The following is a 25,998-nucleotide window of genomic DNA, read 5'->3' as shown; positions in this document are numbered from 1 at the left end:
TGTTTGTTTAATGTGGGCACTGACTCAGAAAAAATAATGTGATGAAATAATTCAATTATTGTTTAAATTGTTTGTACATTTGATACTACTGGGTTGTACATTTTCTGAATTGTGTGGTATTGGTGGATTTTGTTATAACACTGATTGAGATATAAAAGTTTGAATACTCACAAAAGTAGAATATTCCTGTTCCTAGTTAAAAACGGCATAATTGATTTTGTTTCAATTATGTCCTGAGCATTTTTCTCCTTAGGGTAATAAGTTGTTCAAAGTGGATCTATGTAAGATTTGTTGACAACCTGACTATACTTTGAGCAATATAACAACTAAACATATGTTGTAGGAAATTAAACTATTTGTGGTTATGTTTGGTTAATGTCTCATTGTCTACATCTCCTGGTATTTATCTATTAAAATGTGGAGTCGTCTCATTAGCAATCATACCACATCTGATTTTATATGAATTCCATCATCTAAATTCCACACCAGCATCTGTACTTGTATCCTTGATTCATTTCATAAGGAACCAGATGCTCCGCAGGATGCAGCTTTATACGACCGCAGAGGTCGAACCTTGAACAGTTGGGGCTAGTATGGACAAACCATTCAAGCTGGATACAGCTCTGAATTTGGATTGTGATTAAATAGTTGACACAACATAGGTTTCTGACACAGAATAAATGTGGTCTAATGAACCTAATTTTCTTTTTGCATTTGAGCAATTCACTATGCCAGTGAATATTAATCCTCTCAAAAAAAAATATTTGAAGTTTTTCAGATTTAATTTCTGAAATCTGAAATGAGAAAAATTGACCCCCCCTATTTCTTTTTTCCACCTCCCTCTTTCCCCTATTCCAACAATGATCTCAATTACTACTCATTTAAATACATCATAAAATATTAAAATATAAAATGTCATAGTCATGGTTAAAATTAATATTAATTGATAGTAACTTCTAAAAAAATAAATGGGGAATGTGTCCAAAGGGACACAGATGATGCCCCCGCTAGCATATAACGTTATAAAAGGATATAACTCAAGAACTGTAAAAGTGAAGCTGCCAAAAATTGAACTTAAACTGAGTTTAGAGGTAATAAGCATTATATACACATTTCATTAAATTTAAGTTAAGAGAACAGAAACTAAAAAATTCTTTAATTTTTCCATTTTCCTGATTTGGACCAACTTGAAAACTGGGCCCATAATAAAAAAAAATAAGTACATGTTTAGATTCAGCATATCAAAGAACTCCAAGAATTCAATTTTTGTTAAAATCAAACTAAGTTTAATTTTTTTGACCCTTTGGACCTTAATGTAGACCAATTTGAAAACAGGACCAAAAATTAAGAATCTAAATACATAGTTAGATTCAGCATATTGAAGAACCTCAAATGTTCAATTTTTGTTGAAATCAACAAAGTTTAATTTCGGACCCTGATTTGGACCAACTTGAAAACTGGGCCCATAATTAAAAAAAAATAAGTACATGTTTAGATTCAGCATATCAAAGAACCCCAAGAATTCAATTTTTGTTAAAATCAAACTAAGTTTAATTTTGGACCCTTTGGACCTTAATGTAGACCAATTTGAAAACAGGACCAAAAATTAAGAATCTAAATACATAGTTAGATTTGGCATATCAAAGAACCCAAATAGTTCAATTTTTTATGAAATCAAACAAAGTTTAATTTTGGACCCTAATTCCTAAACTGTTGGAACCAAAACTCCCAAAATCATTCCCAACCTTCCTTTTGTGGTCATAAACCTTGTGTTTAAATTTCATAGATTTCTATTTACTTATACTACAGTTATTGTGCGAAAACAAAAAAAATGCTTATTGGACCCTTTTTTGGCCCCTAATTCTTAAACTGTTGGGACCAAAACTTCCAAAATCAATCCCAACCTTCTTTTTGTTGTCATAAACCTTGTGTTTAAATTCCATAGATTTCTATTAACTTATACTAAAGTTATAGAGCGAAAAACACATGTCTTCGGACAACAACGACGCCAACATCATACCAATATATTGGTTGGTGCTAGTGGGTTTGTGATCAAGTATCTAGTGTCTTGTAGATTGGTGATTTGGTAGTATGCTTGATGAATAATATTCCAGTGTATTAGATTGTGATCAATGTACAGTAGATGTCTTATGATATATTAATAAGTAAATGGTCATAAATAGAAAATCAATACAGGAATCAGACTCCATTTGAGTGAGTAAAGTAACACCTGTGAGTAAAATAACTAGTGTCAAACATTGATTTTGTTCCTTTCTGATGGTTCAGTATAATTGTCTCTAGTATGTTGATTCTTAGTCAGTGATAAAATGAACCAGTGGTTTAAGGTAATCTTATTGATTGATTATAAGTGGTTTAAAAGGCCTGATACATAATTTTTTACTTTGTTGTTTGGTTGTCTGGAATTGGTAATCTTTGGTGCTCAGGCACCCTCTTCTGTTGTTTGAATCTCCTTTATATTTGCAGACATAGAGTATGAAATATACTGTATGTCATTGATATTGGTTAGTTATTCAAAGTCTGACTTGCTGATGTTTATACCATTGATGGTGGATGGATGTGCAGTTTATTGAGAAGGTTATCATATACCGTAGTTTTCAATGATTCTGTAAATAGGGTTTAAGATGTGTTTGTATATGAGTTCACTGTAGCTTATATGTTTATCTTGGTTTGTTTTGCTTCTTCCAAGTTGTTTTTTTATCTTTTTGATCTCCACACCTACAGAACTGGATGAATTAAAAGTTGATAATTACCTTTTTCATTTGTCTTTAATTCAGTTTAGAAAGAGAAAATCAACAGCTTTTGACAATCTTTCTCAACAAGATTACAGCAATACAAGGTCATTAATGATTACTAGTATATTGTAGTGAACACCATATCTAAAGTTGACAAGTACATGAACAGGTTAATTTGAAAACAGCACAATCTGACCTTAATGACTTAACAGATAGAGCCCACTCAATCATTGTTTTTTTGCATACTGGTATTGATTGTCAAAAGAACATAACTCTCAATACCATGGCTGATTATTGGCAAGTAATACAACAACAGTTTACTCTAAAGATCCAAAAGCTCTTCATATATTCTTTTGTTCTAGAATTGATATGATTCAACATGATCTAATATAGAATAAATTGAATACATGTATTGTGGAGGACAACAATCTAATATAGAATAAATTGAATTCCTGTATTGTTTAGGATATTGATCTCTCTGATGTATACCATATGATGTTGACATTCCTATTGACATGTTCAGGTAACATGTAAGACTTTCCTGACGTACCATTCAATGAATGCATGATAGTCAATTTCTACTTTGTATTAAGCTTTGTTTGTTATATGTAGTGGAAATCTCCTGTTACCTAATTTTTTTTATTTTTTTTTTATCCTTTAATATGGAATCATATCTGGATGGTTAAAGCCATGTGGTACAAGTGCGACACACATTTTAAAAAGACTCGACAAATGAATTTCATCTTGGAGGGCCATAATTAGTCTGTTTTACAGTAATTTAAAATCTTTCCTCATAGGTTGCGAGTCCACTACCTTCATCATGTGATCTGATTTACCATTTCTTGTTGTTTGAATACAAGGAGCAGATTGTTATCATGACTGATTGATTTTGATCTTGTTTATTGTGTCCTTGTTAAATGAGCTTCTGTCAGTAGAACTGGAGGAAATTAAATTTGACAATCTAGATGGAATCACAGGACTATTACTTATAGATAACTCAAGTACATATTCTTCAACTACATAAATTTCTTTTTTGAGCTAATGTCTGACAATATAAAAATAGGAAGATGTGGTATGATTACCAATGAGACAAATCTCCATCAGAGACCAAATGACGTAGAAGTTAGCAAATATAGGTCGCTCTACAGCCTTCAATAGTCTATATCAAGTTAATTCACAACTTTTTTAGACTGGATTAATTAGAGCTTGACATATAATATTCACACCTGTCGATTGATGAAGATTAAATGATGACCCCTTTAAATGTCTATGTTATTTTAGTTGTTGGGCACTGTCTCATTCAGGTATATCTCACATATCAGCTATATATATAACTATGTACTAGACTGCAGACAAAAAACAATTACCAACTATTCATATATCAACTTTAAAGTATTTTTATTCTCTTTAAAGTACAGCAATATGATATAAGTAAAACCATAACATATTAAAGACTTTGTTTAAATAAAATTTTCAACATTAAAGAAACAAATACATTTATGTAAGAACAAATTTTTGTAATTATGACATAGTCTGACATTTTGTGATTTATATCACATTAATCGTTAGACTTTTTTAAAATGTGAACAAAAATTTACCACGTCATATAAAAATATCTTCCTTTTATCATATTTTATATATAATATATACATAAGGCTACGTAAATAAACAGTACTATTTTAATACAAAATCTGTATAAGCAGAACAATGAAGAACATTTATTAAAATGACAACATGTAAAAAGCACATGATGCTGTTATTTGAGCTATTGTGATATTAACCTTCTATTTATAGATTAATATTTACATAATATGGTTTTACCATTACAATACATGATCAATGAAGCACATGAAATACTTTGGCTGATCCCTGAAAATGGATCTAAATGATCAACGGAAGATACTTTGTGTCATATATCTCTCACACACACACATCCATACACTGGTTGATATAGTTTCTCTTCAATATGTATGGTTCATTTCTTTTCAGAATCTGAATGACAAGTATGCTTGAAAAAAACAAAAATATGTGTTGTTGAAAGATTTAAAATATCCCTGAAAATTTGAGATCATTGAGATCGTGGCTATGTGACAGCCATTTATAATGTGTCCTAAATCACTTTAGTGATGGCACTTTGTTTTACTGACATAAATATCCCTGGTTAAGAAATGACCAGTCATTAGCACTGAGTGGAGACACATTAGGACTTAAGATGTAGATAAATGAATTCCTTAGTCATCATCATCCGGGTCATGTTCCTGAAGAACTGCCATAGAATCTTTAACTGCATGGTACATTATATTCTTTACCTAAAAAATAACATAAGCTTCATTAAGATTTCAGTTTATACTTTAATAAATTTATAATAAATTTATAATAAATTTATAATGTAATCTGTAATTTTGATCAGAGTTATCTCTCTTTGTTCAGAGTTACTGTATGTTACAGCTACCGGAGTTAAATGCAACAGCTTTAATGCATTTACAAATTATTATGGTAAACTTATAAGCTTTTGAAAGTTAGCTTACAGAATTTAAATTATTTTCTTTACATCTCTTTCAAGTATTATGAAAATGCAACAAAAGTTATGACAGTGGCCATCTTTGTATCAATTATTCAAATTCATTCAACAAATAATTACCTGTAGTTTATCCTCATGGTTGGAATGTGTATCTGACAGACCTCTGAACTCTTGTGTGAGACTAACACAATGATTTAAGTGTTCAGGAGAAACAAAATCTTCAGCAACCTTTATACAACTGTGTAGATTACGAACTTGATGTGGTGCCCCTGCAGGTATGAATATGGCATCTCCCATACATTGTACAATAGTGTAGCCTAGTACACCATACTCTTTGTAAAGTCGTTCACGTAATTCCTCATCTAAATACCATGCCTGGTCATGGATGGGATCATGTTCTGCTTCTATCTCTTCACCTCTTTCTTTCCCAACCTGAAGCATAAAGTATTTCATATATATAAACTCTTTACTACACTTTAAATCTTTCTACATTTATTAGTCAAAGCTTTATAAGAAAACACTCAAAGAGAAGTGAAATGTGTGCTGTTTCAGAGCAAGAGCCTTTCAAACAAATGGTCACATTACTATTGTATGTGTTTATGAATGAGACATTTTTACAGACCTAGAAAAAGAGAGTTCCTATAAAGGTTCAATTTTAAGCTTTTGCATTGGATATGGTATCAGCATTTCACAAAAGGGCCTTTGTTTGAGATTCCATTGTGTTTATGAAAGGTCACATGACCTTTATTTACAATATTTGATATTTATAAGTCACATGACATTTTGATATCTGAACAATGAGCTGACACCAATATTTGTACATATTTATGACACTCAACTTGTCTAAAGTTGATTGGTGTATGAAATATTTATTTACCACAAAGTAAACATTGATATTAGATAAAGAATTATTGATTTAGGTCAACACTACATTTCCTTTGATAAGGCATTAACCATTTCAATGGAAATCAATTGACACAATTTTGTAACAATTAAGTGTTCAGCTGATTTCACAGAAATCAATAAATAATTCTATAACCCAGGTACTTGTTTAGTTTAAGTGGTCTCTTCATGCATAGTGAAACATTGATAGTTTAGTACAATTATTGGTAAACTGAGAAAATAAAGTAATTACTTTGTTCATCAATAAGACAACATTTCTGAATTTCGATTAATTTATAAAGTTTAAGACCCTCCCTATTGGGTTGTGAAGATTGTTTGATAGGCTGAATTTCCACCTTTTCCTTGAATGATTACAAACTTACCATATTCAGAAAGTCTCTCATTTTGTCAGCATCAATGGCATCAAATATATGCCAGAGAGCTCCTGGTACTTCATACACCTCTCGTACACGTCTCTTGGTTATGATATCACATCCAGCATTATCAATCGCCTGTAAAGCAGCACTTTCATGTATTGCTTTTCCACCGGGTCCATCATCAGGGATACCAACAAACACCATCACATTGACAGCATCAGAGACATCTAAATGCAGATTGGTAGTACCCTCAGCAGGAAAATATGCTGAGCCTGCAATAATAAATAAGTTACATATAGTTTTACACTCCGTAAAGGACAATATGGAAAAATAAACATGTTACAGTGAATTATGATTTTGCTGTCAGTTAAGGACAGTTTATACAATCTCAAATGTCATAGTTGACATTAAATTAACATTTAAGTAGAAATTTGTGCTATTATTGAACATCAAAGTGATATTGATATACAATATTAAAATTTCATGGTAATTATTTTTTTCCCCCTGTTCAACTAAGGTGTTGTATTTTTCATTTATATCTATATACTTTTAAACATGACTAAGGAATTCATTTTTATTGCATCTCCTAATAAATTTTATTTACATTCTTCTGGGTTTTGGATGTTGACATTAAGTGTATATTACAGAAAAATATTAGCATTTAAACACATACCATATGCATTGTACATTTTTGGTCCTAGATCTGGTCTAACGAGGAAATCAGGTAGACGTGATGCCAAGTTAAGTTTACCATGACGATGAGTATATTCTGGCAGTGGCAAAGCTTGCATGAGATCATCGAAATGATTTGGCATAATGTCGCTGAAATCATCACCAGGAGGCCAGTCCTTTAATTTGAGTAACATTGGGTTCTGGGTCTCATCAACCAAACGCTCTGCAAAAGTTAAAAATGTCTTATTATAAAATGTCTTATTATAAAATGTCTTATTATAAAATATGTATAAACAAAATGATCCTTAAACTGCTATTATAGTAATTATGCTGCATATCACAGAGGTGATATCTTGTAATCATAATATGACCAAAAGCTATCAACTTGGATAGAAAAATGGTCAAGGTTCATGTTTTTAAAAATAAGAATCATGTATATGGTCCTAAATAAGTGCTTTCAGGGATTTATATATGATCAATCCACAGCACTTAAGCCCATAACCCTCTTGACATTGTATAGACATCCATCATCACTGTCTAAAGCCCTTCTTTTCCAAGCAACATTTAATAAACAAAATAGAAAAAAGGTAATATCCCTCATCTGTTTATCTGTTTTAAACATTGTATGGTGATATATAGTACACACATTATCAGGAGTATAAATCAATATATTGAAGATAGTGTCTGTAATTTATACAATATATAAACTTAAGTTTCACACCAATATTAAATTTCAATATTCAACTCCTTTCAGTATGGCAAGATTATGTAATTCTAAATCAAAGCATTAGCAAAAGTAATTTGATCAATTTTCTCTGGTTCTATATAAGTTTTTTGGCAAGAATATTAAACAGATTACATGATTACACAGTCTGAACTCATTGGGTGTTACCTGTCAGATCTAATTTATAGCAGTTATTATCATGCATATGTTAGCTTTCATTGAAACAGCATTATAAATCATTCTGAAGAGACTCAAATATTTCATCTCAAATCAAATCAAATGAAATAAAAATCTTTTGAAATGTTTTGATGCTCTGCTAGGTCTGTGAAAATATAGTAGACCTGATTTAATAAATATCAACCATCCATTACACCTCAGATATTTGAGCAAGGAAAAGGTTCAAAGGTTTTTTGAACTCATGGGATATAACAAGTTATTTTTATATCACTTGTAAATGAGAACTGTTTGTTACTATCTAATTTTATTCATGGAATTAAAAGTTATAAAATCCAGTCTAAACATGATCCTCTTTGGGTTGACAATTTTCATTTGAAAAAAACCCAGGTAGCATTAATTACCCAGAGAAAGTTATCTTATAGTCCTTCGATCTATCATCAGAATTTAAGGTTAAACAGTGCATCAGTACCCTTGAGGTAAGTATTATAAAAGGTTTTACTGTAATAATAACATAAACAGTAGTACATTTATAGTTAAGTTTTTTTTTATACTACACAAGAACTATAAGAATATTTACCTTCAAGTTTTTCAAATCCATCCCAGAAATCTGCCATTGGATGTCCAACCAATAAACATCCAGTTCTTGTATTTATCAGATCATTTTTTATTTTTCCAAATTGTTTACTAAAACTAGAGGGTCGCCATACTCCTTGATTTAATAGTTTATCAACGCCTGACACTAACACGGGCTGACCCCGCTTCCACTGTTCCTGAAATATTTTGATATTTCCTTTGTGTCGTGCATCATGAAGTCGTAACAAACGTCCATCACAAAGCCAAGAATGAGGAACATCGGGATATAAAACACTAGTTTCAGTCAATGTGCGTTTTAGAATGGGAGCATCCCGTGCTATCATGCCACTATGACCAAATTTTGGAATGTAATGCAGTAGTTTAATTGGATTGTTATTCTCCACATCTTTAGGTAGTTGTTTTTCTACAACTGACTGAATTATATCATCTAAAGTATTTCCAGACTTTTTCGATTTTTTTGTTTCACTAGATTTAACTTTGCTGCCTGCTGTTTTAGTTAATAATTCCCTCAAAGTAGAACAACTAGCTGGATTTTTCTTATCTCCTTCATTTTCCCCACCTTGCCCCCCACCACAGGGTGACACAGGCTCAGTGATAGGATTGTATGATTTCCCATATTTGTCCACTTTACTATACGGAGATTCACTACGGTCTCGGCTATTCTCAGAGTCCATAGACGCTACGTCTGCTAGTAAACTTAACGGAGATGAATTATCTGGATTGTAACTGTGAGCTTTGAAATTGCCATTATGTTTTTTACTCCCTTTGAATGACTTTCCATGTTCATCTGTACCATTCACCATTTTCTTTCCATGCTCAACTGCTTGCTTGGCAAGTTGCTGAAAAATATAATGCAAATACTTAAAATCAAATCAATTAATCTATATTGAAATCTAACAAATGAGTATAATATAGTTTTTTTTATTTCATTCATCATAAGAAAACAGAAAAAAAATCAGTAAAATGTCATGTTCATGGCTTAAACAAGAAATAATATGCATAAATTTATAGTCATACACACATGTTTATAAATTCTAAGAAGTCCATTTCCCTATCATCAATGAGTCAGTTCTAACAGACTCCTAAATTCTTTTTAAGACACTGGTTAGATGAATTGTAATAACTAATGTAAGTAATTGTTTTACAGCTTATCTTCTTGTTTATTTTTATGATTATAGATCTAGATGAAGTTAAAGGTCATAATATTGTTTGGTTTTTAAAAAGACAAGGGTACATAATGCATAATGCCTCTGTATACTTGCTGATCTGTTTAAGAGAAAAAGAGAAGTAATGTACAATGATATATCCTAAAGGACCCCTCACCCTGGACTATTGTTCTACAAGTGCAATATGAAGGGTAATAACTCTTTAACAAGAAATAGTTGTCAAGTGTGCATTTGTTTGCATATTGCCTAAAACCATATAAAATATTTCCTGATATTCTAATGAATGATGAAGCTTCAAGTACTTCTGATGAATTCACTTTCACCAGACAAGGAAGCACAATTCAGGGCAAATCAATACATCCTCTCAATACTTTATCATCTCAAAATAACATTGATTAAAAAATTCTGATCCAATACCTTTTTTATCTTTATGTTGATGTATTAAATATTCTAAATCCTACTTAATTAAACAATGATGGTGATAAAATAAAATAATTCAGTAAAGTCGGCAAAGAACAAGTTAAATTAAGTTTAGCAAATGTTGACAAATCTTGTCCATAGAGAGCCACAACAAGTGTAGTCTATCCCATATTCTATGTCACACAGATATAAATAGAACAGGTGTAAACTGTACTTAATAGACCAGAAAAAAACGGCTCCAAGCTAACGTTATGTCATATCATAAATCTTTTTTTGTGTTTGTTTTTTTATATTTTTTTCTACATATATGTCATACACATACCTGATTTATTCCATTTTTCTGTTGAAATTTAACAGCCTTCTGACACAAGCAGGTGGCTGGAAGATTCCATTTTGCTCTCATCTCATGAAGTAATGTTCCAACTTCCCATAAAGCTAAAATTAAAGGAAAGAAAAACTGGTTTCATTTACTTATCATTTTTTTTATAAACCTGAAACTCATCATTTTTCTTTATCTTGATGAAGACTTGCATTCAGATCATGTTCTTGAAATTTATCTAGTAAAAGGCAAAAGTCTGATCTGAGTCTTCAAGTCTGATCTGAGTCTTCAAAAAATTAAATGGCAATTCCTATCCATTTCTGGATAAAACAATGATGCGAGTTCACTATTACTTGGTATATTTTCTATGTTGTATAAGTTTTCACTAGTTACATTCAGAGAAACTTACATTTGAGGTATACAATGCTGCTGTATAAGGGACCAAATAACCAAACTTAACTGATATGAAGGTAAAAACCATCTATTTACTTACCATTTCTAGGAATAATTTGTGTTAACATGAGTTTATCAATCTCATGCTGTTGTCGATTGGAACTACAAGTTAGCCATTCTCTCTGTTCCTCATCGTCAGCGATTGGCTCCATCTGACCTTTCTCCTCTCTTTCCATCTGTTTCTTTTTGACTTTGTAACAGTCGAGACAGACCACGAAACCACACTTGTGACACACCCAGTGCATGTTGAATAACGTTGTATCACAGACATCACACATCTCACGTACACCGGTAACTGCTCTCTTCCACGCAATTTTGGCTGCAAATAAAAACATTTATCAAATTTCATATGGAAAACTAATGTGAGAGTACCAAACTGTAGTTAAATGAAATATCCTTAAAATAATGCAATTTCTAATATCGAAGAACTAGTGAATATGTTTTGTCCAAAGAATGAAAAATATGCTGTTTTCACAATACTTCATTTTCTCATCATATAATAAATTTATATTCATAACATTCAGATAGGTGCCTCAGTAAGCCTCAGACTATTCTTAAAATTATTTTGTTTACACAAAGTTATACTACATGTTCATCTCAAAGAGTAAGTCACTTATACATACCATCCTCACCAGCCTCGGCTATAGCATTTCTTTCTTGTTCAACCAGTTCACAGAATTTATCTCCCACTTTAGCGGCTATGTATTTACATGTTTCCAAATCTAACTTGGGTTCCATGACGGGTGTATGAGGTAACCAAGGATCAATGTCATCTTTCTCGGCATCCTCTAACTCAGAAAACCCAGCGATAGTTAGGAAACCCTTCTGACTAAACCTCAGTCTGAAAAGAAGAAAAAAATTGTTGAGAAAATCATTAACATTTCAAACTTCAAGCTCTTGATCATTTTTATTTTTACTGCTTGTAAATTACAAAAAAGTAAAATCTTGTCAGAAATCCTAATATTTTAGCAATCTTATGGAAATTCTAACATTTCTGCTGTACATTATGACTAAATTGACATGATTGAGGCTATTTTAAGATTGCTTCATCAATTTTTATTTCTTTAATGAATTAGAATTTATCAAAATCTCTTAAATGTGTCTTTTAGTTTAAGTAATATGAACACAAAATGAGTCAGAAATGTGCAAATTACAACAACTATAAAATAGTTGTACCAAGGTTTATTGACTAATAACGGAAGTTCAAAATGACAAATCTATTTACTATCTGACAGCTACTTGTAAGATTAGTGCACACAGATAGCACAAACTGAGCAGTCAACAAACTCCCATCTAATCTCAAGATTTATTATTATGTAATGCTCACAGAAATTTGTATTTTAATTAAATTTATTCATAAATCACTCAAGAGTTTTTCTTTTATCACTGATCTTATTTTCAAACAACCTTGGAATTTTCAAATTATGTAATGTTAAGAAACCTATTACATTTCCGAAACACCTTGTGTAACAGATTAATTATGCAAGACGTATATTAATCAAGACTGACCATAGAAAACAGGAAATGGAAATTCCTAAGACATTTTATTATATCTATGAAAAAGAACTAATATATGAAGATGATTAAACAGAAAATGGATATTGTCACCACTAATGACACGTCAACACTATTATGTGACTAAGTCTTGTGGTTTTATGTCATACAGGTGGGGTCCTTTAAACATTTGACTCCTAGATTTTTAGGTAGCAGACAATGCCATGTCACATGATTAACTTTGAAAGAGATGCTACTAACAGAATATAATGCCAACCCAAACTATTTAAAAAGCATTGCGTAGCGTTGATGACCTTGTCCTATTTTTAACCTATGAAGGGGACAGAGATGAATTACCTGTAGTAGTTTGTACCTGGAGGTGTTTATTACACGATTAATGATATAAAGTTGCTGCATTAATGTATAGTCTCTATGGGCCATTAATTCAAACTATGTCAACATAAAAACATCCATTTACTTAACTATATTTACACAGTGTCAACATAAAAGTTATGAGTTGTTTTTATTTTTCTCATTAGTCTGTAATGTGACTTGTCCTTACTTTCACTTGTTCTTGGTATTCATACAAATTTGCATACAAGTTTTAATGGAGAATATTTGATGGGGATTGAATCAGTCAGTTGTCAGACCAAAGATGACATCAGCTTATTTATGAAGAAAAATGAAAATGAAAAAAATCTCCAAATAAATTAGACCACTTTTCTACTAAATATCTTTTTATGACCTTGACCAAATGCAATAGTTCAACTTGTGTTTATAATATTTGATTGAAGAACAGACTTATATCATTTTAAACTTTCCCCTATGTCTCGTAAATTTCAGTTGTAATTACATGTCTATACAAAACAGGTCAAAAAGTAAATGAAATGTAAAAGCTATTAACATTTAATACTGCTCTGTGAATTATATTGATTTAGATTTAAATGCCTGAAGGAATTTCTTTGAAATGTAAAATGAGAATTAATATTTATAGGCAGCCATTAAAACGTAGATAGAGTGCATTCTCCTGACTTTGTAATGGATTGCTTTATGATGATGTTTATCTATGGGAAGCTAAAAATAACATGTAATAGCATGATATAATGCTGTCTATTTCAATAATTAATGACAATACACCTTCACGTCAAACTTTAATTACATAAAACATACAGCTATAATGTAGGCAATAATGTCAAAGCCCAACTCAAAACATCATGGGTAATAAAGAAATAATGAAAAATAAAACCTCAAGGTCATATATGTAAGCTGCCTTCATAAACTGACAACTGGTTACTGAACCAGATATTGAGTTGAACACATGTGTTCACTGGTTACCTCTACAATAAGGTGTTGTATAGAAGTTACCTTTACATACAAAGAAACAACTTGATCAAGATAGCAATTGTGTTAAAAGGACATCTCTACTAAAATACAAATAAGTCAGAGGCCATCTTTTACTAGAATACAAATGAGTTCAGAGGCATATTACAGAAAACTGAGTTATGAAATCAACCTCAATATAACACCAATTATGTTAAGAGGGGTCTATTTTAGAGGACATACATGTTCAGATGTCAAACCTGATTATGAATGTAAAGAATATAAATGTATAAACTTCAGTGGATAAAAGTAATTATTCAGGGCAATAGCCTTTAAATGAAGATCATTTGATTCTGCTATTAACTTCTACTACAAGAGTAATCAGTCTGTTTCAGTCAATAAACATGATAAACAACCAAGAATAATCAGTCTGTCTCAGTCAATAAACATGATAAACAACCTAACTCCAGATACTGAAAACAATGGAACATTTCTTAACATTGTTCTCCATACAAATAAAATTCAATAAAATCCTATAAAACAACAGAACAAATCACATAATTAAGTATTGGAAATCTACACAATGAACGCCCCGCCCCCAAAGATTCAAACTATGTTAGGATTTGCAATTAAGTTAAATGTCAGAGAGGAATAAATTTCCAGATAATAGAGTTTTGTGTAATGAAATTTAGATTACATGTCATAACCAGAATGTACTAACTTAAGTACATCCTACACATGATCTCTACAACATTCTCTGTAGATTCTATTCTGGATTTATTTATTTAGTCTGTATTTTACGGGAAAAAATAGTTTTTGTTTGTCTGTCTATCTTCATGTTTGTATTGATGATAATACCTAGCACAAGACTACTTATACTTTTTACTTCCATGCACCAGAATAAATTATTTCATTAAGAAAACAATCATTTAAGGCATTTTTATACCATGTTTACTGATCTTAATTCTCTACTCTTAATGAAAAGAAAATATAAAACAATATATAGCTGTTAAAACCCCTGAATTCCCTGACCAACTTTTTCTATGGGCTAGAATCGTGTTAAAACCATATATATGACAAATCAATAGTATTTAATCAGGTACATTTAATACATGCGGGTTTTAAATCTATTTCCAATTATTGTGCAAAGTTAGAGATCTATATTGTTTGAATTCTTGATCTGTGTAATAGGATCTATATAGAATTAAACAAAGTCTCTCTCTAATCTCTATATATATATATATGTACTAATCAGTTGTGATATGACCCTGTCATGACCTTGAAAACAAAGCTTCTGTCATTTTGTAATTCAAAGAATTATGTCTGGATATAAGCTGATCACAATTTTAAGAAATATAATGAATGAAATTGAGAATGGAAATGGGGAATGTGTCAAAGAGACAACAACCTGACCAAAGAGCAGAAAACAGCTGATGGCCACCAATGGGTCTTCAATACAGCGAGGACATCCTTTTTCATTTGAAGGTGTTTATGCAAAGTTATTAGGTAGGCTGTTTTGATATACCCACAACCATTACATATGTTAGGGATAGGAAATACAAATGAACTGACTGCCAAGGGTAAAAAAATAGAAGTAAGTAATTTCTAACATTCATCAAGCCTAGAAGCTACAACAGTTATTTGAGCAACTTACCTTCTGAAAGCATAGAATCTGCAGAAGATGTTTGGTAACTTTTTGCTCCTCTGATTTGGTGTCATTTTACATTCTCTACACTTCATCAGCTTTGGAGTCACTTCACTACAGGAACCAGCTTGTAAAAATGGCTGACATGTCTTTTTCAAAGTAGCTATAGAGGCTTTTACCAATGGCTTGTTGAAATTGGAACCTGTGAAAAGATAATACAAGTATGAAACTTATGAAATATCATATATGCAGAAATATCAAAATTCTTATTTACCATCAATATAAATTCATTAATCTATATAAATCCAAACATACCATATGTTATTGTTAAGTACTGGTATGTGAGAGTTTGCCATAAACAAATCTATTTTTATCGAAAATAAAATCTTCAATATGTTGAACTTTCTTTGTTTTATCAACAAACACAGGTAAGTTTCACATCAAAAGATTTCATACAAAAACACAGATGAGATAATTTGATTTAACTTCTTATTTCTGTTTCAGATTTCAAATTCTACATTCCAACAGCTGCTGATTTGGCTATATTCCTACATGTACTTTTAATGTTTTTATAATAAGGATGGATTTTTGTTATTTTGCCTATTCTTTGTCTTAGCTTGTCATTCATTCCAACTATAATCCATATCTTGGACAACTTACCTCCTGCAGGGTTAGTTTCTACTGGTTTGGTGACACTGGCTATAATGTCCTTCACCTCCTTCAATGTTGCTTCCTTTTGAACTTCTTTTAGTTCTTTTAGTTCTTTTAGTTCTTTGTTTTGTTTCTTGTGTTTCTTTTTCTCTTTCTCCTTTTTCACTGGTTCTGGTTCTGTTTCCATTACAACTGGTACTTGTTCTTCTGGTTTTTCAATCTCAACTGGTTCTTCCTCTTTGACCACATTAACCTCTGTGTTTTCTACTTCCATTTCAAGTTCTGAGGTAAACTGTAACTGAAAGACAAATGTCATATAGCTTATTATAACATTGCTAATTGTAACATTGAAAACATTTTCAGTAATTTACACTGGACTATAACATAAAATTGAGAATGGAAATGGGGAACGTGTTAAAGACACAACAACACGAACAGACAAAGGCCACCAATGGGTCTTCAACACAGCGAGAAAATCCTGTACCTATAGGTTATAACATAAAACTGTTTAGTTAACCTATCTAGTTAACCTATGGGCACTTCAAGCTATTCAAACACATAATCAACATAAGGACTGGTGTTTCACATCCAGTTTGCAAATATTACATGCATATCTGGATGAGATAATGTTTATATGAATAAAATCTCTGCTTTGTACTAGATCAACATGCTGAGCATGAATTTCATTGTGATAGTTGACAAGGATTACAAACAGTTTAGCCCCTCCTTCCTTCTATCTACAGATTGTGTTGTTATCCTGGTTATGGGTTTACATCAGCTATCAAACAATCAATCATACTTAATACCCTAATAACTATTCTCATCCTCAATCTGTTTATCTTTCATGCATTTGTGGAATTTGTTGGTACAGCAACATGAGTAAGGAATGTTTGTGTTCTATCATTTAGAATTAACAACAATATTTATAGCAACAGATTGGTGGTATTTCAACTAGTTAAACCGAATATCATATGATTCATCAAATATGTATAGACTGAATAATACACAGTGATCAGGAAGGACGTGCGCCCTGCGCCTGTAGCGCATATCGACCAGAAATGGCTCATAGAGTGACTTATGTAAGCGCCCACGTGGCGCACGATATTTTTCACTTCGTTTCGAAACGTTTAAATATCATCAAAATGGATTAACGATCGTATTCCGTGCCGCCATGTGTGTGTACACAACTGTGTAATGTTCCTCTAATGATAGGAGCACCTATATTTTTTTTTTTATTTCCCAAATTACAGGGCCCATAAAGGGCATAAAATCCGATTCACCTATATATTGGGACGTCTCGGGTGTTTTCATATGGTAATAATAGAACCATGCGGTACAACTGATTACCAAAAAAAACGTAATTAACCATCATTCATGGTATGATTTTCATAAATAACTTTAAATTTGTAAAATTTGGCTAGTACAGACAAGATTTATCTCTAATTATAATCTTTTAAATTAGTTTAGCTTACTATTATATCGATTAAAAAACCCCAAAGCTTTTTTATGAATATATTTTTTGTCTCCATAAAAGGCGCTTAACTGTCCTTGCCACTTTTTGGTCTTTGGCTCGTTTTGATATTTTGTAAACATGCAATTAACGAATTGTTGTTTTGTTCTATCATTTAATGATACTCTCTACTGTTATTGTTGTCATTGTGATGAAGTAATGATAATACAAGAAGAGCAGAGGATATGCCAGAAACATCCTCTAATACGGAACGTTGGAATAAGTATGGTATCGACGAAGACCCAAATTTAATGTAAAAAAAACATGAACATGAACAAGACAACAGTACCAGTTTAAACATTGTAAATAAAGATTATCGTAAATATTGTCTGGTTTGGAAGAACTTATTTTATATTCTTTGAAATTGAAATTACAAAATCAAAGCAACAATATCCATGATATCCATGATATTATTTAGAATCAGTAAGGTAAGTACAAAAAATGTACCACCACCTCTTCAAATGGCGAAATATACACCATTATTTTTTTTCCACTGTAGTCACTTCAAATCATGCAAATCAAATGGCCCACTAATTTGACAACATGGCCCATATTTTTTTTAAATGGCCCATTGAATTTATTTTTGAGGGGCCCTGGGCCCATAGAGAAAAAATCCTTCCAGATCACTGTAATACATAATAGTTATCAAATGCACTTGTAATTCCAATTAACGAAAATCAATTTCATTAAAAAGTATAAATTGTATTTTAATAACATTTGGACACTCATCTTTCTATGCTATAAACTCCCCCTATTGATTGACTATATATTAAATCCCCCAAGGTTTCATTAAAAGTTAGGTCAATAAAGATTAATAATTTACACAATAGTTGGGAGGATTTTATCAGTCTTTCTAGGTTGGTGAACACTCAGACAGAATCCATATTCTTTATACACTTTGTTTGCTTAATGGGAATTAGAAAATCATTCAGGTTTAAATGGCCTGTACTATTATAGAATAGAAATATCAATACGTTTACTGTTCTCAAATACCAAACAACATGTTTAATCAGCCAAGAATCATAATAAATAACTTTAAATTGAACTGTTATGTTTCACAAATCCATTTAAATAGTTATACATATTTATTCAATAACAAATTATTATACTTTAAATAACTCAATAGGTTTTTTAAAATTCAAATGTCATGCTTGCTTGACTATAAAGAAAGCCTCAAGGTTTTGAAATTCAAAAGGGTATTAAAAGACTTAAGCCTATGTCAGCTTATATAATTTTACACAACAATCATAAAATAAATTGATATTCTATTCTGTTTCTGTGTAAGAACTTACTGGTTGTGGTAGTGAAGGTTTGGTCAGATTTTCAATGACTGGTTCTTTGGAATCTTTTGGTTTTTTGGTTTTGCGTTTTGGAGCACTTATACTACTGCTACTATCATCCGAATCTACTTTGCTCTTTTTAGGATTTAATCTTTTTGTCTTGGTACGCTTTTTTCCAGAGGTACCATCAGTGATCTGAAATTTGCAGTAAAATTGTTCAAATATTTTCGGGAATGAGATAGACAGAATTAAGAAGATACATTGAGCATTTAGAAAGATCAAATGCTAAACTAAATAAACAAATATGGGAGCAAACATAACATTTTATAAGAAAACATCCACCTTTTAAACCAGGCAAGCAAAATGGCAGCCATAAGTTAGAATTGCTTTGTACTTAACAATAACCTTGAAAGGTTAACAGGGATTATCATTTATAGTATTAAGTGGTAAATTTCTCAGCAAATATTTGTGATGTTATCTAATAATGACTCCAGGATAGAAAATTAAAGGTCCTATATAACCCACACAACAATTAATGTGGTAGTAAAATTCAAATTTGTCAAATTTTGACATAAAGAAGCCATTTTTTTTGTATGTTTATTAAAGTTCTTAGTCATCATCAAAAGTAGGTTGTGGGGTTCCCATAAGGGTTTACAATTACTGATGCTATTTGTTAGGGCTAAGCAGGAAAATATTTAATGTATGGATATTTCCTCTTATTAAAGTACTTATACTTAACAAGCAGTAAAGTAGATTATCTATAAAACCACAGGATGTCATCTCCTTCCTTTATAACATTGTAATATCTCAAGTGTTAATGACATACACCACATTCACAGTCTAGTCATGTTTGTGTGCAATGGATTCATTCCTACGATGGCCCTTATAACCTATTCTGGTATAAAATAACTAAAAATGGAACCCGCCATACATTATTCATGTTTAAGAGATTTATATAATGATTAACTTGTACTTTCAGATGTTAATTAAATTCTGAGCAGAGTATAGTTTATAATTTCTTGTTTACTTGTACTTTCAGCTGTTAATTAAATTCCGAGCAGAGTATGGTTTATAATTTCTTGTACTAGATTTTAGGTGAAGTAAACAAAATCTTGACAAAACAGGTGGTAAATTAATCCCTGTAGCGATGGCAGCCAATCAAACACAAGTTTAACCAAGTAATTAGGTCTGTCTGTGTAGCACATCTAATTACTTACATTCTATGATCACTTAACCAAACTTTATACTGGCAATCTTCCGTCAGTCAAGGTTAATAAATACCAAATTATTCTTGCTCATTTTTCTGGATTACTTGGGTGCAGGGGAACCACAAATTTAAATGTTCAAGGAATTACAAATTTTCTAAAGGAATGTATGTAGACTTTGCAAAAACCAAGAAATTAAATATTCACCAATATGCAAGTTTTCCTAAAACCATGAAAATTGGTACCCACGAAAATAAACTAATCCCCAGTAATCCCTCATTTGTCCACTGGGATTATTTTAACAAAAGATATTGGCCATTGTATCATTATTCATAAGAGATCAATAATACATGCAGATACTTATTACACCACTTATAACTGATGTGCCAACCTAAAAACAGGTATCATTGAGTTATTAACATTAATAATTACCACAAATCTAAATAACTGTATATGATAAATACGTTAAGAACATATGCGTATCATAGGAGATTTATTTTCTCCATTTAATGCCAACCGTTAAATCACAAAACAATGTTAATAGCCTAAAAACCAATAATCCCAGGTTTCTCCTGTAACTAATTTCTTTGATTGTGTAATGATAGGATTCGTGACTTTTGATATCAGACAAGTTAATAATTACATCTCTATAACAATAAACTAATACGTTAGTGACATTTTTTGGCACAATAACAGTAGTTGATGGCAAGATTTCAGTAAATATTTCTGTGTAGTTTCTCTGGCAAACCTTAACCTATCACTCTATATTGCATCATCGAGTCTGGTCTACTTAATATAATCATGTAAACAAGAATCCAAATATAAACAGGAGCGTCTTCTACAACTTACATTCTGACAGCACTACACACATTTCTCAGAAACTGCTACAGTGTATTGAATTGCAGGATATATCAGTAAAATGATCTTCCATGTTTTTGTAAATTGCTGACTTTTAGTATGTAGATAGTCACAAAAATGCCAAATAAACTAATAAACCTGATTCGCCAAGAATATATCTTAGCACACATCCTGCATAGAACTGATTTATCTGTGCAGCCTATTAATCTCATAATCTTGTTATAATTTCACCCTTAATTCATTCTTACATAATCTATAAACAAGCAATTCCTCATAAAATGATGATGGAGTATGTTGATGGGTTTCATACTTGACATATAAAGAAGTATGAACAGGATTAGATTTCTTGATTCGTTACACTACTAACCTGGGTCTCTGTCTCTGATGCTGATGTTGTAGATTCATTCTCATCTCCTTCCTTACCAGTACCATTGGGTAACTTTAGAGCACTAATTGGAGATTTGGATCCACCTTCTTTGCTGGGTGATATGTAAGAACAATTCACATAACAATTTTTGACCACTTCACCTTTTTCATTGAGGACACTCTTTTCACTTTTAATCGAACTTTCAGAGTTTTCATCATGTAAAAGAGGTGAAGTTTTAGTTGAGACTTTATCTTCTGAATGCCTCTGAAGCCATGCTTTCTTCAGTTTTGGATGATTTGCTGATTTGTGGGGTGATGAATCTGATTTGACATTAGGTGGGGGACTAGGAGCACTAAGTGTATCACTGTCTGTATCTAATTGTCCATTTGCAACACGATTAATTGTTTCCAATAAAGTCACCTGGCTATTTAAGCTGCTTGTACTACTGCTTAGAGTCAATGAAGTGGCCTCATCATTTGCCATAGGAGTTAATTGAATGGGATCACTCTTCCGTCTCTCCTGATTTTCTAAACCAGTACTGGGTGCTATAGAAGTAGCAGGGGGTGTTTGGGACAACCCCTTATTACTACTTGATGTTGTTGTTGCTGTTGATGTTTTCTTATTCTTATTAAAATCAGGATCTTGGAAGAATGCATTCTGAACTGCATTTTCTACGAAAGTTTTAAAACTATCCATGAATCCTGACCCGGCTGCCGTATAATTTGATGGTGAGGTAATGTTAGATATTGTATTGCTGCTGCTATTACTAGAGGTTGTTGTGTACGGTGAATGATTGGTTAATATTTGTGGTGTTGTATTAGGAATGGAATTATTGCTGCTAGGTATTGGCATGGAATTTTCTCCTTTCTGACGTTTTCTGTTGTTGCCCTCCTTGTGGAATTTTCGTTTAACTCCCTGACTTCCGGGTGAGATTTCTTGAGCACTAGTACTAGATGCTGCTTTAACAGTAGTCTGAGAGTAGATTGGATTTGGTACCAGTCCTTGCTGTATTAGGCTGTAGCTGTAAGCCATGGAACCAGTCAATGTAACTGGAGGCTGAGCAATTGATGCCGTCACAGAGGAGGAAGACACAGGAGACTTAGACTGAACTCTGGGCTTACGCTGGTAGTCAAGAGGTTGTGAGATGGCTGCTGAGAGCTGATGGGGGTCAGCTATGTGGAGGGGACTATGACTTCTAGGGATATGTTTATCACGATGAGCTGACAAGTCCATTGACTGAGACATGTAATCCTGATGATGAGAAGCCAAGGGACTGCCTGATGTAAGTGATGAGTACTGGCGGTCTGGTGTATGTGCTGGTTTTGGTTGTGATCGTGGAGACGTGGACGGTACAGTAGAATGATGAGAATGAGCAGGACGTGGACTACTTGATTTCATCCTGTTATCAACAATAACAGAACTATGTGATTTGCTGTCTTTGATCAATGGTGGGGGAACAGACACAGTTGAACGTTTTGAGTCTTTTTCCTCTTTTCTGTGTTTGTCCCCTAGTCCATATGATTGCAATTGTTCTGAAGAAATATAGGAATGTTGAAACGGCTGATAACCAAACAAACTAAATTTGGGTTCCTGTTTGATATTAGCCGTAGATGAGGGAGTGGGATACCCAGGGTAATACATGTCCTTCCCTTCTTTTGTTCCTTTCTCTAGTTTTTGTTCTTGTTTAATTGAAACTTCTTTAACATGTTTCAGGTATTTTTCTCTTTCTATCATCTCCCTTTGAAGATATTCCTGGCGAATTTGTTCTTCAGTTACATGATGCCTTTGTCTTAACTGCTGCTCTTTCTCCTACAAAAACAAATCAATGTACTACAAAGAATCAATAGATAAATTACAATAGTAAGGCCATTAATGTTATTCAATACTCCAGCTTTTATGTAAATTATAGGATATATTCAGTCAATAATGTGACGCAGATAGATTATGTGCTTTCTGTAGAAGCAAACCTTCTGTTTTTCTGCCACTCATTATGAGTAAGGACTTTCTGATTACTGATTTAATAGAGCTGAAATTTCTAGGGCAGTAGACTCCTGAATAAATCAAATCACCTTAAAAATACATTTCCATCTTCAGTAATTGGTTCTAAATTTGTTCAAGTTTGATTAAATCCAATATTTTACTGCCATCACACATTTGATTTAGGATTGTGACAGGAATTCAAATAATAAAACAACCAAAATGACATTAACAAAACCAAATGATGCACGATTCTCAAACTCAATGAAAACAACTTTTATGAAGGAAACGATTTAATTAAACTGTATTAGTATCATTCAAATTTAAGAAGCATAGCCTAGGTTTTAGGTTGTTTTTACAATTCTCTGGATTTTCTTTCTATTTTCAACAATCTAAGACCACAGTCCTCTTCTTATATATGGCAAAATTTAAAGTCTTTAATCCCTAAGGATCTTTTAATGCCTGTTTTTTTTCCATTGATCTAGCATTTGTGTTTTTTTCGAATTTGACTTTTTTTTATTTTGTACTGTGAGCTTTCATTAGTATGCCTTTTACTTGAACAACATAAATGTTATCATTACTGATGGTATTATACTTTCTCCAATTAAGTATCTCACACAGAGTTTTAATGTCTGGGAAAATACTACTCTTTTTAACCCCTACTTCCACCTTCCAGTAACAAATAAATTGTAAGTACACAGCTTAGTCACACATTGTATATATATGTATCAGTATTCAGTATGTATAATTCAGTCATAATTTGCATGTAGTATGTACTATCTCAAGGTCAAATGATAACAAACAATACCCTGGGAACCAAAGAATTAGGTCAATGTCTTACATATTTATGAGTTTAACTAACCAAACAGTATTTATGTACATAAAATATATTGTTTTCACCAATCAAGATTCCTTTGTGATAACATATCAACAAAGAATGGTTAATGGATTCCATCTGTGTTGAGGCATGAATCAGAGTTGAAGCAAGTAGGAGGCCTTGCTTACTTTTATGATTATTATACAAATTTCTAACTAAAAATTTAGGTGCATGCGTACCTGTTTGATTTTTTCCTCCATAGATTTGGTGGCCTCTTGTCGCCTATCCATACCATGATGCTCAGATTTGGGTGGCTTTACTGTGCCTTGAACTATTGATGGTCCAGACCACTGAGCCTTAATGAAAGAACAATAAATTATTGTTAGCTCAATCTGTTTTTCATACATCAATGCTAATCTATTTTTTTCATGAAGATTATCAATGGGAATTCGGGTGAAGTCTTTTCAAGCTTCCATAAACAAAAACAAGCAGACTTCAAACAGACATGCAACATCTGTATAGAAGTGAATTACACCTAAAAATCTTCTTTCTTTATTGAAGAGGTCAGACAGAAATAAACTCATCAACAATATTTGGTCAACAGCCAATACATAGTTGTATCAAATAAGGAACGGTATTCATTTACACACAGCTAAACATTGGCATCTATTGTAACTAGGTATATCAAAATAGTTCAAGTTTTTACTAAATAGCTGACTATTGATACCTTACAGTGACATGCAATGCCATAAATAAGCAGGTGTAATGGAGGTAAAATTTCCCTGCAGTTAGATATTTATAAAATTAGACAACCATCATTCAGAATAAAATCATTATACATATTTAGATCTTATGACATGTTTTGTCCCTGCTGACAAAATATATAAACACTCATGTTTTTCTTTTATTAGGTGAAAACTAAACAAGATAAATCTTGTCTATATGTACAGGTATCTTAATGAAAGAACTAAACGCCATGTTGTGAAACCTAACATGAAGTTAACCTTGAAATACAAATAACAAACACCATATTTGGTATTTTTAAACTTCGTACAAATCAGGTTACATAAAACACACACAGTCTAACCATGACCATTTATCTCAGGAAATCTTAATTTCAATCTGTTGAAAGATGACAAAAGAGATGGGTACACTTCTAAAGAATTTTAAAATAACTAAATACATTGTTAATGTGCTATGCTGTGTATTAATTACTTGTGTCAGGACATGTAGTGATTAAGACCTTCCATAGAAAAAGAAACTTCCATCTAATTACCCAGTATTTCTCAACAATTTCGTGACCTTTGAGCATTTAAACCAGCAATGTATAGAAACTCCTCAGACCATATTTCCCTTTAATAACTATTTAAATGTCACCATTACTTGGCAAGGAAAAAACCTTCCATTTCAACTGTGAATCTAATTATTGCTATGTGTAAATACAAGTTGTTAATAACAATATTTGCCAATAAATAATTGAAAAGTCATTCAATGTAAAACCAATGATAGAAATCAAACTTACTAATAACAATTCACTAGAGCAGAACAAATGCTGAATTGGATATTCTATACTTAAAAGGCTTTAATTGATTTTAACTTGAACACCATAAAACTTGATATAAAACCCCTACAGAGACATATGAAGTCTGATTTATTGATAAGTCAATATATACAATATTTACTTTCTAACTTTCAGATTTAGTTTTGTCACACATGTTTACTACACAATAAACCTTGAACTATTTCGAGTTATGAAACGCAAGAAAAGAAATGTTGTTACAACATATGACAATCTAACAAAATTCTATAGAAAGAC

The 25,998-nt window shown here is 31.9% G+C and overlaps 1 protein-coding gene across 1 annotated transcript in view; it reads right to left on the bottom strand.

Moving 5' to 3' along the window:
- Positions 1-4,134: 4,134 nt before the first annotated feature.
- The window catches only part of LOC139521783 (probable JmjC domain-containing histone demethylation protein 2C), an 89,694-nt gene continuing 67,830 nt past the window's right edge, over positions 4,135-25,998 (bottom strand). Inside the window, exons 10-22 of the mRNA XM_071315404.1 lie at positions 24,422-24,538; positions 21,389-23,197; positions 18,971-19,153; positions 16,178-16,466; positions 15,527-15,719; positions 11,682-11,899; positions 11,099-11,377; positions 10,609-10,721; positions 8,684-9,539; positions 7,207-7,428; positions 6,540-6,805; positions 5,395-5,706; positions 4,135-5,062 (exon numbers count right to left, since the gene is read on the bottom strand). Coding sequence (XP_071171505.1) covers positions 4,985-5,062; positions 5,395-5,706; positions 6,540-6,805; positions 7,207-7,428; positions 8,684-9,539; positions 10,609-10,721; positions 11,099-11,377; positions 11,682-11,899; positions 15,527-15,719; positions 16,178-16,466; positions 18,971-19,153; positions 21,389-23,197; positions 24,422-24,538 — 4,935 coding nt within the window. The 3' untranslated portion in view covers positions 4,135-4,984. The remainder of the gene's footprint in view (positions 5,063-5,394; positions 5,707-6,539; positions 6,806-7,206; positions 7,429-8,683; positions 9,540-10,608; positions 10,722-11,098; positions 11,378-11,681; positions 11,900-15,526; positions 15,720-16,177; positions 16,467-18,970; positions 19,154-21,388; positions 23,198-24,421; positions 24,539-25,998) is intronic.

The sequence above is a fragment of the Mytilus edulis genome, chromosome 4, assembly GCF_963676685.1.
Source record: "Mytilus edulis chromosome 4, xbMytEdul2.2, whole genome shotgun sequence".
In the NCBI taxonomy this organism is placed as follows: domain Eukaryota; kingdom Metazoa; phylum Mollusca; class Bivalvia; order Mytilida; family Mytilidae; genus Mytilus; species Mytilus edulis.
This window is presented reverse-complemented; position numbering and strand designations above follow the sequence as displayed.